The sequence below is a fragment of the Pygocentrus nattereri genome, chromosome 24 (genome assembly GCF_015220715.1).
Source record: "Pygocentrus nattereri isolate fPygNat1 chromosome 24, fPygNat1.pri, whole genome shotgun sequence".
NCBI lineage: Eukaryota > Metazoa > Chordata > Actinopteri > Characiformes > Serrasalmidae > Pygocentrus > Pygocentrus nattereri.
The window spans coordinates 11186727-11199629 of NC_051234.1; the positions used below are offsets into that span (position 1 = coordinate 11186727).

The following is a 12903-nucleotide window of genomic DNA, read 5'->3' on the forward strand; positions in this document are numbered from 1 at the left end:
ATGAGTTGGTGAAGTATGAGAATAATTATGGCCAAGACTTGGGAATATTGTGAAATATTTAGTTTTCTTTGGGGACTACTTTGCCTCACAGCGCCCTGCATGTAATGTATCCCTCCACCATGAATGGAATTTAAGGCCAAAATCTTCTCGAAACTATCATTAAACAGTGTCTCAGTCATCAGGCAGTGAATTCATAACCATTTCATGTTGTGACTTTCTGTGAGGAGCTTTGAGGTGGACGTCTGGTTCCTATCACCACCACTGTGAACAGTTCTGACTCAACAGTGCAATTTTGAAGGCAAGATAACATAAGTCTTGATCTCCTTCGTTACATAACAGACAGTGAGGCAGTCTAAACCTCTATTGATGAAGAAAATATAGAGAATGTGAAGGGATTCGTGGCAGAATTATGAGTAGTTAGAAGCAGAGTAAATATAACCAGTATCAGTGAGGTGTAATATGATTGGTTGCTTCATTTAGGTGATCTTGCTCTCTAAACACCAGTGTGGAGAAATAGATGTCAGCAGTGCGATTTAAAAAAAGAACATGTGGACAACAGTAATTTCACTTCCTCCATCTGTCGACTTCAAAATATTTGTTTTCCTCAAGCTGAGTGATGAAAGTTGGCATTTATGGATGATGGCAACTGCGAGTGAATCATAGACAAAATGATTTATTTACAATAAAACACAATCTGATGCTGGAACACCAAATTAAAAAAGAGGTAGCTGATAAAAAACAAGTTAAAATATTTGGAATTGCATTGATTATTTAGAGCATGTCGTTTATGTCCATATACACTCTCACAAAAGATGGTTCTTCAAGGGTTCTTTAGGAAAGAGAATGGTTCTATTTGGAACCATGAGTTCTATGTAGGACCATTTGCATAAGTGGTTCTCTGCATAGTGACATGCTTCTTCAGATTGATGGAGAATGTGTTGTATGTGGTTCTATATAGTGACAAAAAAGTCTTGTTTCAAGTGCTTTTCATAACAACAGCACAGCATTTTTGGTGCTCAAAAAAGAACCGTTTCACCATGCAAAGAACCATTTAAGCATGAAATGAATCCATATAGAACTCATGGTTCTAAATAGAAGCATCCCCTCTACTACAGAACCAGCATAGAGTGTCAACACAAGGCTATAGCTCCAGTTTGTACAGGTACTGAGCTAATATAGTTCGTCGTTAGCAGCGCTGATGGTGCTCCAGACCATCCAGATGGAGGTTCGACAGTCTGTTGAATCCTGGATGTAATCGACTCTCTGGAAGCTCCTTCAGCGGAGCAGCTCCTCCATCACAGCGCTGAAGGCTGGACTTTGCTAATGAGGCCAAACATCTGCTGTGTCCTCTGACTTCGTGGTACCTGCTGATCTTGGTGATCCTGTGCTCGACTGTGAGATGTTCATGCTGGCCAGGACCTCCTGCGCACTCTTTCCCAGCATGCCCTGCACATCACAGACGAAGCGGTAGACGTAGCGCTTGCCAGCCGTTTTGTGGATGATGTTCTTGTGGTAGTAGTAGCGCAGGCCGCGGCTCAGCTTCTCGTAGTTCATCTTAGGCTTGTTCTTGCACTGACCCCACCGTTTGGCCACCTGTTACGTGGGAAGGAAAATGGTGTTAGTATTACATAGAGCAAAAGGAGAATAATGTATGTATCACTGCTGGAACAAAACTTTGTTTTTCAGTTTTTGATATAATTTGAAAATACATATTGCCCTTTACATTGTGCGTAAATTTCATGATGACCAAAAGAAACGGCCCAAAATGAGGGTTCTTTGAGAGATGCTACAGAGGAGCCACTTTTGCTTCCGTTTGTAAACAGGTTTGCAAGTCTGAAGAAACTTTTAAAGGTTTGAAGCACCTTCATATAACAGAGAGGTTCTTTACCAGTTCAGGGGTTCCTCCTAAACCTTTACATTCTGTGGAGTGAAGCTCACACTCACACCTGTTCTCTACACAAGCATGCTTTGAGAGGTTCCAAAGTCGTTCCTCTGCATGGCATCACACAAAGAGCTCTTACAGGCCTCTTTTATTTTTTGGTTTTTGGTTTTCGACAATTTAAAAAAAAGGTTCTTTAAGTGTTTGTTAGTAAAGAAAATTATTCGATATAGAACCATGCACGCTCAAAGAACCCTTTGCGTTATTGAATGGTTCCTTGAATCATGAAGGTTCTTCAGATTGATGGAGACTGTACGAGTTCTATATAGCACCAAAAGGCGTCTTCTACTGTTACAATGTCAAGCTTGTTACAATAGAAGAACCCTTTTTAGTGATACATGAACTTTTTCAAAAAGGTTCTATATAGAACCATATACATTCACTATCAATTAAGTTTGCCCATTTGGAAAATGAATAAAACATGTCAAGAGTGTACCAGTGTCTGTGCTGCTGTACAGCTCAAGATTATTAAAATTTACATACAGTGCAAAGAAAATGAGTCAGAGTTTTAGCTGGAAAAAGGTGATTTGGCTAAACACCAATCAGAATGTCTTTAAGCTGAGATAACAGGGTGTGGGATGCTCACTGTTAAGAGCTCAGTGTTCAGCTGTGAGGCACAGTCAGAGTCTAACTGGTTCTCCTGTGTTATGTTTTCCTGTTTTGTTTCCTCTTGAGTTGGTGGGCTGTCTTGTTTGAGTTCTCACCTCTGCAGGGTCGGACATCTTGAACTCCCAGCCGTCTCCTGTCCAGCTGATGAACGTGTGACACGTAGAGTCCAGCAGAAGCTCCAGCAGAAACTGCCACAGCTGGATGGGCCCTGATCCTGCACACCAACACAGATCAATCACAGGTTAATCACACGGCCACAGGAGGGCAAACAGGCATGTAGCTGGGGGGGTTGGAAGTACTCCAGTACTGAATCTGAATCTGTGAATTTTTACTCTACATTTGTAAATAAAACACGCTGTTTACTCCTTACGTTTTCATTGGGGATCGATTTAAAACTACAGATTTTAGTTTCAATTTCTGCTGAAACTGCTGTGGGAACTCCAAGTCAGTTTACAGAGGTTCACTCCACTTAGGAAATATTAAAGTGAGATAATATTTCATAATTAAGGAATTATTCATTTAATTTTTTTTTTTCAGATTTCTTCACATTGTTATTCATTATTTTTGCATGAACACACACTATGAATTCATATCAGTGTGAAATAAAACTGCCCACAGTTATGCTAACATGGAAAACATTTGCTTTATGTTTTATTAAAGTTGTTACTTTTATGCACTTGAGTTTATTTCGACCTTCATTCACATTTTGAGCTCCACGTTTTCGTTTTTACTGTAAAAATTGGCAATACATATTTAAACTTTCACTTAAACACATTTTCTGGGCTTTTTTTTGACTACGATTTTTTATAAAACAGCTCAATTTTCAACTCAAATTTCATTTTCACAATGACTATTCTGGTTAGGCTATGATCGAGAAACATTTCTAAACTGTCCCGAATATGCAGATGTAACTGGGATGCGCTGGAAATGGTAATATTGGGTGTGGGCTTTAAGAGGAAGCTGTAAAAAAGCTGTAAAAATTCAAAAATAACTCGAAGAATCGAAGTTTTCAGAAGAGAATTTCGAGACAATTGTTGAAAACAATTTGTTAATGTAATACAAGTAAAAAAAAAAAAACGTTCCCTACTTTTTTTAGTAAGCTCAGCCTGTTGCAGTTCAGTGGTCGTAAAAGAAGCGCATAATTTACTGAATCAAACAATAATCGATTATAATCGTAACATTACAAAATCGAATCGGCACCTTCAGATTAGCTCATCAAAGCGTTTTAGGCCCTAAATGATCGGTGTCGAGTGATTTCTTACCTGGGTAAGCGGACATGCCTGCCCCCTCGCCCTCGCGCTCCAGTCTCTGAGAGGGTGCAGTGCGCCGCTTGGCCACGCGGGGGCAGAAAGGCTCTGAAGGCGGAGGGAGGGGGGATGAGGTGGACGGAGGCTGTCCGAGGAGCGGACTGCAGTAGCTGGAAGAGGAATAATCTGACCAGTAGGGCGACGGTCTGCTCTGAGCGTCTGACTCGTACAAACCGTAACTCCTCTCTGCGTCACCTGCAGCACAAAACACGGGAGAGGGGGCCTGAAATACAGCACTGATGACCATTCTTTGTGGGTTCTGTGGTAAAGGGAATGGAATCGTGTGTTCTGAATAGAACTATTGTGTGCGTAATTGGTTCTTTGCATGGTGAAACGGTTCTTCAGATCCTTGTATATGGTTCTTTATAGCACCAAATAGGGTTCTTCTTCTGTAATAAGCCTTACATTGTAACGGTAGCAGAATCCTTCTGGTGCTTTATAGAAAATATACAAAAATCTAAATGACCATTCCAACACGTAAAGAACCATTTAAGTATTTAAGGTTCTGAATAGAGCCATGAACCCCTGAATAGAACCGCTGAAGAACCATCTTTTTAAAAAGTGAACTTCTTTTTTACTTTTGTGTTAATTTGTGTGTTTTTTATTTTTGTTTATTGTGTAGTTTATTGTGTGTATTCCATTAAGGACCTACATTTGTATTTTTCACAATTATTTTTGTAATATATTTGCACATTTTTGACACTATTACATGTATTTAATCTACATACATGGACATATATTTTAATGCATTGGCATATATTACAATATTAAAATAAACACTGAAGGAGGGGGTTGAATTCTGCTACATGTGGGGCAACACTGCATTTATTAAAAATGGAATAATAATATACATAATATTCATAATAATAGCAGTTTGGACTCTTAAGAAAGGGCGTAACCTAGAAAATGTCCTCAGTGTCTCTGATAACATAAGTTATTATTATTGAAAAAATAAATAATTTATATATATATATATATATATATATATATATATATATAGATAGATAGATAGATATATAGATATATATATAGATAGATATATCATAACCTTTGGGTATAAACAAATATATGTGCATCCATGTGTCATTTTGTTGTTGAGCCACCATGCATATTAACATATGTTTTGCATATATTATGAATATTGAGAAATATATGTGCATATATTTTGTTCCATAGGCAAATATATTTTAAATCTCATATTTATTTATTTCTATGATTATTTTAATGTCAGCAACTGCCAATAGGAATTCATGAATTCATTGTTAATGAAATCTTTAATATATTGCACATATATTTTGGATAGTAAGACATATATGCACATAAACTTTTATTACATATGGCTATTCAAATTTCTCTCCTGCTCTAGATTCAGTCTGTGTGAGTTACTGTTGGGAGCAATATATTGTTAATGATATCTTACCAATTGATATACATTGCACATCAATTTTGAACATTAATAAATATGTTCATATCTCGGCTGATGAGATCTTGGCTAGTAAAACCAGTTCTGGTTCTCATTACCCTCAGAAAATTAACCCGTATCCACTTGACCACTAATCTATCCACCACCTTTGTCAGAAGCAGCTTCTCTCGCTCACCTGTTCCTCTGCAGCTGAGCTCTTTGGGGGGCTGGTAGAGGCCACTGGGGTCCACAGAGGAGCTGAAGGGGCTGCTCTGGGTTGGTGGGCAGGGGGGCAGCAGGTTCTGATAAGTCTGAGAGGGAGAGTCGTGAAAGCCCCCCTGCTGTCTCTCCGTCACCATCCCATCAGGAACTGAGAACATGAGGACACACTATGAATAGTCGACACACACAGCACTTACGAGACCCTCTTGATCCAGCAGTAAAGCTCTAACTCTAATGTGTCCTTACAGCGGTCAGCAGGTCAATGAATGGACAATCAAGTCGCATTCAGATGGCATAGAGCTCTGAATTAGTCATGAAAACATCTGAATTCCAACTGTATTTTAAAGGTCTGTATGGATGAACTGACATTTTTTACAAATTTCAATTTTGCAAATTTTCCTTCAAAATAAATGGCTGAATCTGAAATTTAGAAACATAACAACCTTAAAACAGCTTAAAAAAATGTGAATCAGAATCAATACAAATGAATGTGAATACATTAGTATATAGCTGCTGTCAGAGCCCATATCTCCAAAATGGTGACTTTACAGGAGAAGGAAAAAACATACTTTACTTTTAATGTAAGTCAATGGAACCAGAATTATTTCCAAGTCATTTTGGGTCATTTATTTTATTCTATTCATCATGAAATTTACACAAAATGTAAAGAACAACAGGCATTTTCAAATTACGTTAAAAACAGAAAAACATCAAAAAGGGAGATACGAGGTTTTGTTCTGACAGCGGCGATGTACAAATATATTACAAAAATCATGGACATATTTTGAAAAAATCCAAATGTTTGTCCTTAATGCAAACACAATAAACAAAAAATATAAACCACAAAAAATAATATAAAAGCAAAACAGTGTAAGTTGTGAAATTTTACAATATTAATTCTAGACTCTTGAAAAAGATGGTCCTTCACGAGTTCGTTTCAGGAGTTTAGTGCTTTAATGGTTCTTTGCGTGGTGGAATGGTTCTTTAGATTTTTGTATATGCTCTATGTAGCACCAGAACGGTTGTGCTGTCATTACAATGTTTATTACAACAGAAGAACCCTATTTGGTGTTATATAGAACCATATGCAACAATCTGAGGAATGATTGCACCAGGCCAAGAACCATTTAAGTGTACTTCTATACAGGACCCATGGTTCCATTCACTTTACTAAAGAACCCTTGAAGAACCCGTTTTATTGAGAGTGTTTTATATATATATAGATATTTATGCTCAAACATCTACTTCTGTTATATGGCTGCTGTCTGAAGAAAATCTTGTATCTCCATTTTTGTTATTTTTCAGTTTTTGACAGTTTGAAAATCCCCGTTGTCCTTTACACTGTGTGTAAATTTCATGATGAACAGATCAAAAGAAATGGCCCAAAATGACTTGGAAAAAAATACAGACTGCCAGCCCTGTTGAGAAGATCTGATGGGTGGTGGATGGTTCTCACCTGTGGTATAGGCTGTCCAGCAGTTGAACTCGGGGAAGGACTCTAGACTAAATAAGCCAGTATCAGTGGAGTGAACTGGAAGGAGAGAAAATAGGATGGAGAACAGTGTTAATGCACTGTTAGTCTACAGTTGACCTCAGCTGCTGCAGGATCCAGAGCATCATTCTGGCTACATAGCGAGAGGAACTTAAACAGAATCCAATCATGACAAGCTGAGAACCAACTGAACTGGGGAGCGTTGGTGGAACATTAGCTGAGGAGCCTAAGTGAAGTAATCTGCATGTTCACTGCTCACCTTTGGAGCTGTTGCTGTGGTCCTTCTGCAGGTCTCCGTACGTGTCGGCATACTGCGGTTGGATGGGTCCTTTGCTGTCTAACAAAAAGGACAGGTCTTCACCATTGTAGTCTGCGGGTACATTATCAGAGATATCGACATGAATGAGTTTCACAGAGGCCAGAACAGACACTGCAAACAACCTCTGCTTCAGTTTACACACGCAGGACAAAATATTGGAAACCGTAACTGATTAAAATATGCCCATTGTTTCCACATGAATCAAATAACTAAATTCATAGATAAAAGCAGATTCAGCGCAGCACATTCAGAGTGCAGTAAGACCTGTAGATGCCCAAGTGGACCTCCACTGTGGTCAGCTGACTCACAAAATGTCCAAGAAGTCTTTTTGTGTTGCTATATTATTTCATCATAACTAATAAGTACATTGGTTTATTTATGTACCTAACTGAAGTTAATGGAACTCAAAAATTTAGGAAATATTCGCACCAACATGCAGCAGAAATAGTGACTTGAGCTCATATTTTTATTGAAAAAAGGCTATTAGTTTGCCCAAACCTTTACGCTGCATTTTATAACATGTAAACAACCACGTAACTTCTCAGTAATAAGATTTAAAATGACATAAATCTGGATTTGAGAGGTTAAAACAGAAGCTAGATGTAACTGAATATAATATAAGGTGCTATTTGAGTGTCATTTATTTTAGGAATAGCAAAACGCTCCATATAAGGCAAATAAAGACATATGCTTTCAGTATGTTGCCCCAGGGCTTAAACTAGAGGACTTCAGACACTTAATATAACTTGGCTGATCTACATTTGGGGTAATTGGGTAAATTATCATTTTTGCCAAACTATTTCTTTAAATAATGTAAAGTATTTTTAATTAAAAACGGATGTAAATTAAATGTTTGTAAATAAATTGTATATATTAATACATTTATGCATTTTAACACCACTGCTGTTAATTTACAGAAATAGAATGTAAATTCACCAAAACAAGTATTTTACAGACATTTGAGTTTATTTTTAAAAGTTTCTGCTGTTATTATGATAAAATAGAAAATTTCACCACAGCTACATTCTTCAAAAGACGGATCTTCAAGGCTTCAGTAAAGGGTTCAGTAAAGGGAATGGTTCCTTAGCTTCTATACAGAATGCTTTGCATGCTTAAATTGATCTCTGCGTGGTGGAAATGTTCTTCAGACTGATGGAGAACGTGTTGCATGTCTCTATATAGCACCACAAAGGGTTCTTCTGTTGTTACAAGCTTGACATCCTAATGAAGAACCCTTTTTGGAGCTACTTTTCAAACCAAGATTGTACATAGAGCCATACCCAACACGTTCTCCATCAATCTGAAGAATGTTTTGACGATGCAAAGAGCCCTTTACTCATGCAAAGCGTTCTATGTATGCTCATTGTTCTATATAGATCCATTGCTTTTACCAAAGAACCCTTGAAGACCCATCTTTAAAGCATAGTTGAAATTTTATTGTTGAATTACAGAAAAGTCTGTCATTTTACAGATTTTTTGCCTTCACTGAAAAAATGTTTTTACTTAATGATTGAATTATCAGGTTTTGTGTAGCACCCACCTATTTTTTATTATAAGTTGTTGTTTTTTTACAGTGTACACCCCCTATAGCAAACAAAACCAGGACTTTTCCAAGCCCGAAAAACAAAATCAAGCTGTATTTCTCTCATTGAAAGGAGCTGGAGCCCCACCCAGCGCAGCGGTCTAAACAGGGCTGGAAAGGGAGGAAACCGGCCGAGGCCCTGGGACGGAGGGATGATGAAAGGGGGAGGAGAGGGGGTGCTAAATCTGTTTGAGGAGGAAGTCTGGAGGAAAGGATTAGGAAAAGAGGGAGGGAGCCGGGATAGAAGAACACACACACACACATACACAAAAGGTTATATCTTTAACCTGCGCACCCGCCGCCCTGCTTTACACATTCCTCACTGTCCGCACACATGTGTCCTAACAGCCCTGCTTTCCTGACCACCAATGAATTAGTGCAAGCAAACAAAATGTCAAGGTCCAGTTCGGGCTCCCTGACAGGGCCTGCTGCGACTGTGGCTGCTCAGTTGAAGGACAGAGGAAATGTTTTTGCATGCAGACACAGGAAACGTGACAGGAGGGATGCTAGAATCTCCTAAAATCTCCCTTTTTCTCTCAGGAGTGAACCGAGGAGTGAAGAACAGGAGGAGAGGAGCAGATTTTTTACCATATGAGCTGAAGTCAAAGCCGCCAGGAACCTCCTGAGTTCTGAAGTCCTCTGTATAATATCCGGCCTGATACATCTCCATCTGAACCACACAAACATAGTGCTGCATTTTACCCACAAACAGGCTTTAAAGGGAAAAGTTAAGCATACATCATAAATAATAGACAACACAAACGCAACTTTGTCATTATTTGAAGGACTAAATGACAACAATACATGTTATAAATGTTATTAAGGCCCTGGTCATACAGAAGGCATAAACAGGAGGTGATCATCCTACCACAAAGCAGAGCTGGACTTCAGGAGAATCGGCGCGTGGACGTACCTTCAGGTTTCTCGCGAGCTTGGAGAAGCTTTGCATGGAATAGCGGCGCCTCCACTCCGTTATAAAGAGGAGGGGGCGTGGGCTGGAATTCGCTCACGCTGCTTCGTGACTGCAGCCAGACGCCCCCCCTCTCCACCACGCAAACCACCCCACTCCGTTCGCACGCCGTGACGTCAGCCAGGAGTCACGAGCGCAGATTTGTTACCTTTTTCATTCAGAAAAGAGACAAAACAAACAACAACACCAAAACTTTGAATGAGTGTAGAAACAAGAAAAAGACACAAAATGTTGGCGTAGACGTCGTTATAAAGTATTAAAACGTAATGAAGTTGTGATACAACGTAATAGAAATGTAATAACATGCAGTAAAAGTGTATTTAAGTGGTTAAAATGTAAACATTCATTGTGGTTTGGTGTAAAATGTTCTGATCTGTTCACAGTGGTGGTGATAGGAACCAGACGTCCACCTCTAAAAGCTCCTGACAGAAAGTTCCTGCATGAAATGGTTATGAATTCACTGCCTGATGACTGAGACACAGGTTTATGATAGTTGTGAGAACTTAAACTCCATTCATGGTGGAGGGATACATGCAGAGCGCTGTGAGGCAAAATAGTCCCCAATAAAATGTATTATTTCAGATTTTTAATTATTTTCCATCATCAACATTCCATATAAACGCGGAACACTACTGTAGGTTCACTGGTGGTTCTGGATAGTAAATAAAATGTCTATATTTGTGTTGTAGTCATGGCGACTCCTGGTTCCTATCACCGCCACTGTAAAGACATCTGAGTCTCTACAATTAACCATTTCACCACATTGAATTGTAAAAAGGTTTGAAAAATGGATGGAATTCTGGATTCTCAATGATGGCTTGCCACTGATAATCTAGACCAAGACTAGGCTTAATAACCACTGCCTTAAAGAACCTTTGAAGAACCACTTTTTTAAGGGAGTTGAATAAACATCTCCGATTTTGATGATGTTTCTTTCACCTCTATTCACATTTCATGTTTGGGATTTTTTATAGTTTCAACATAAGAAATAAAAACTTTCTATTCAGACAAATTCAATCAATTAAATCACTGAAAATGGTTCTTCATGGCTTCCTTTATAAAGACTGCGTTTGTATATAGAAGACGGTTTTCTTCTGTGATGAAAAAAAATTTGGGCTTTTTTTTATTTTTGAAAAATAGTTCTATTGAGAACCAAAAAGGTTCCTGTATAACCAGTTCCTGGCGATATACTGAACCCTTTTTGCTACAAACGTGTTCTGGTTGTGAGTTTACCTAAACTCTTTCACTCAAGGGTTCTCAACAGGGCTCTCTGGAACAACAGTGGAACCCTTTCTAGTGCTACACAGAACCATTTTTGAAACTACACACATGAGGATTTCTACTTAAGCAGGAAGTAATGAGCCACATATGCGTTCAAATGGTTCTTTGAGTGTATATAAACTGTCTCCACCAAAGAACCACTGAAGAACCTCCTTTACAGGTAAATGAATATTTAATATCGTCCAATTTTGACGGCACAAAATTTCTTTTATATTTATTTGCAAGTAAATTTGGATTTTGGAAACTTTCTAGATATAAGCTGTTTTAAACTGCATAATGTTGAAAAAATTTAAACACACACTTAAAGGGTCTATAAACAAATTCTAGGTTATGTGGACCCCTGTCTCTTCTTACGTTTGACTTTTTTTCATCCTCATTAGATGCAGATGAGCATCTGGTATACTGCAGTGAAGTAAAAGACCTGACTTGTCTGCACATGGGACTTAGGATATCCTGTCCAGTTGTTTGTTTTACTGTGCTGTTTTATACTTCTAGTGCAGTGATTTCGCCAACACTGATTGGCTATAAATCAATTAAACAAATATATGTATATGTATATACACACACTCACATAAAAACACAGATGCTATTTACACTAAGCATGATTTCATTATTTATACTTAGCATTCATACTATTTACACTTACATTATTACATGAAATTTTATACTAATTATTGATACTGATTCAGCAATATTAGCCTATATTTCAGCAATATTTTTTTCAAAGCTGTACTCCAGGTAATTCTTACCAGCAACTCTCGCCCTCTCTTTTTCCCAGACAGTAATAATATTGCAAATATGCAAATTCCCCATTTGGCCCAGCAAAGAATTAAACCTGAGTTTTAAACATGCAGGGTAGTGGTGTTATCCACTAGGCTATAGCAACCAGCATCAGTCCAAGATAAGAATGTTTAACCTTCATGCCTGTTACTGTTAGCAGTGAATTAAAAATTGTGCTCACTTATTTTCTGTTTGATATTACTCTATGTAACCCAACTCTTCACTTGTGCCTTGTGGGTTAGCCAGACTGTGTGGTTGAAATGATTTCAGTAGGTGCAAGGAGACACGCCCTCCCCAGTCTGGTGTTTTGTAAATGGTAAATTTGGTGATCTGTGACCATAAAGACTGAATTTAATGCAAGTGATAAAAATTCACTTTTAATCTAGAAAATGTCCAGATTTGCTATTCAGAGCTCAGAGAATATACCCGCCAAATATATGTACATACATACACACACACACACACACACACACACACACACATATATATGAATATTCCATATGGGCACTAACAGGTTAATGAAGGCATCATTTCTTGGTAATGAGTGAGTGAGTGAGTGAGGGAATGTGAACAGGGGAAAATCAGAAGGATCTCAGTGTGAGGGGTTTCTCCTGTAATCAGGATTACTGGTATTCTATCTTTAAAAGCCATTTCAGGGGAACAATGGGCCGTAAAATTACAACCCAAGCAGTCCTGAAATCACGGCGCGAGTGCTAAGAGCAGATAAGGCCAAACCCAAACACCAGCAAACGCCGCCAAACATCTCCACAGGCAAAAAAAAATCCATCTGGAAAGTCCGTCAGCAGCACTTAAGACACGAGTCGTGATGGAGAAGCTACACTGAGGGTCGAGTTACAGCACAGACCCCCCTCCAGCCCCCACTGCAGACTAATGAGCCGTGCGATCCTTGACTTTAACTATACCCTCACTGGCGCGCGACGGGTTTCACAATCTGAAGAGATTGATTTTATTTAAATCTGACTCTACACTGTTAAAGAGA

General features: G+C 38.5%; 1 protein-coding gene across 3 annotated transcripts in view; it reads right to left on the bottom strand.

Moving 5' to 3' along the window:
• Positions 1-657: 657 nt before the first annotated feature.
• Positions 658-12903, bottom strand: part of LOC108437388 (ETS1-related protein) — a 15163-nt gene continuing 2917 nt past the window's right edge. The window contains exons 2-9 of one of the 3 annotated variants that reach the window (XM_017714449.2): positions 9786-9990; positions 9461-9542; positions 7231-7341; positions 6936-7010; positions 5454-5627; positions 3811-4050; positions 2644-2762; positions 658-1593 (exon numbers count right to left, since the gene is read on the bottom strand). In XM_017714449.2, coding sequence (XP_017569938.1) covers positions 1321-1593; positions 2644-2762; positions 3811-4050; positions 5454-5627; positions 6936-7010; positions 7231-7341; positions 9461-9542; positions 9786-9821 — 1110 coding nt within the window. In that variant the 5' untranslated portion in view covers positions 9822-9990 and the 3' untranslated portion in view covers positions 658-1320. Of the gene's footprint in view, positions 1594-2643; positions 2763-3810; positions 4051-5453; positions 5628-6935; positions 7011-7230; positions 7342-9460; positions 9543-9740; positions 9991-12903 lie in introns of those variants that run through there. The other 2 variants (XM_017714448.2, XM_017714446.2) reach the window with 2 other exon arrangements.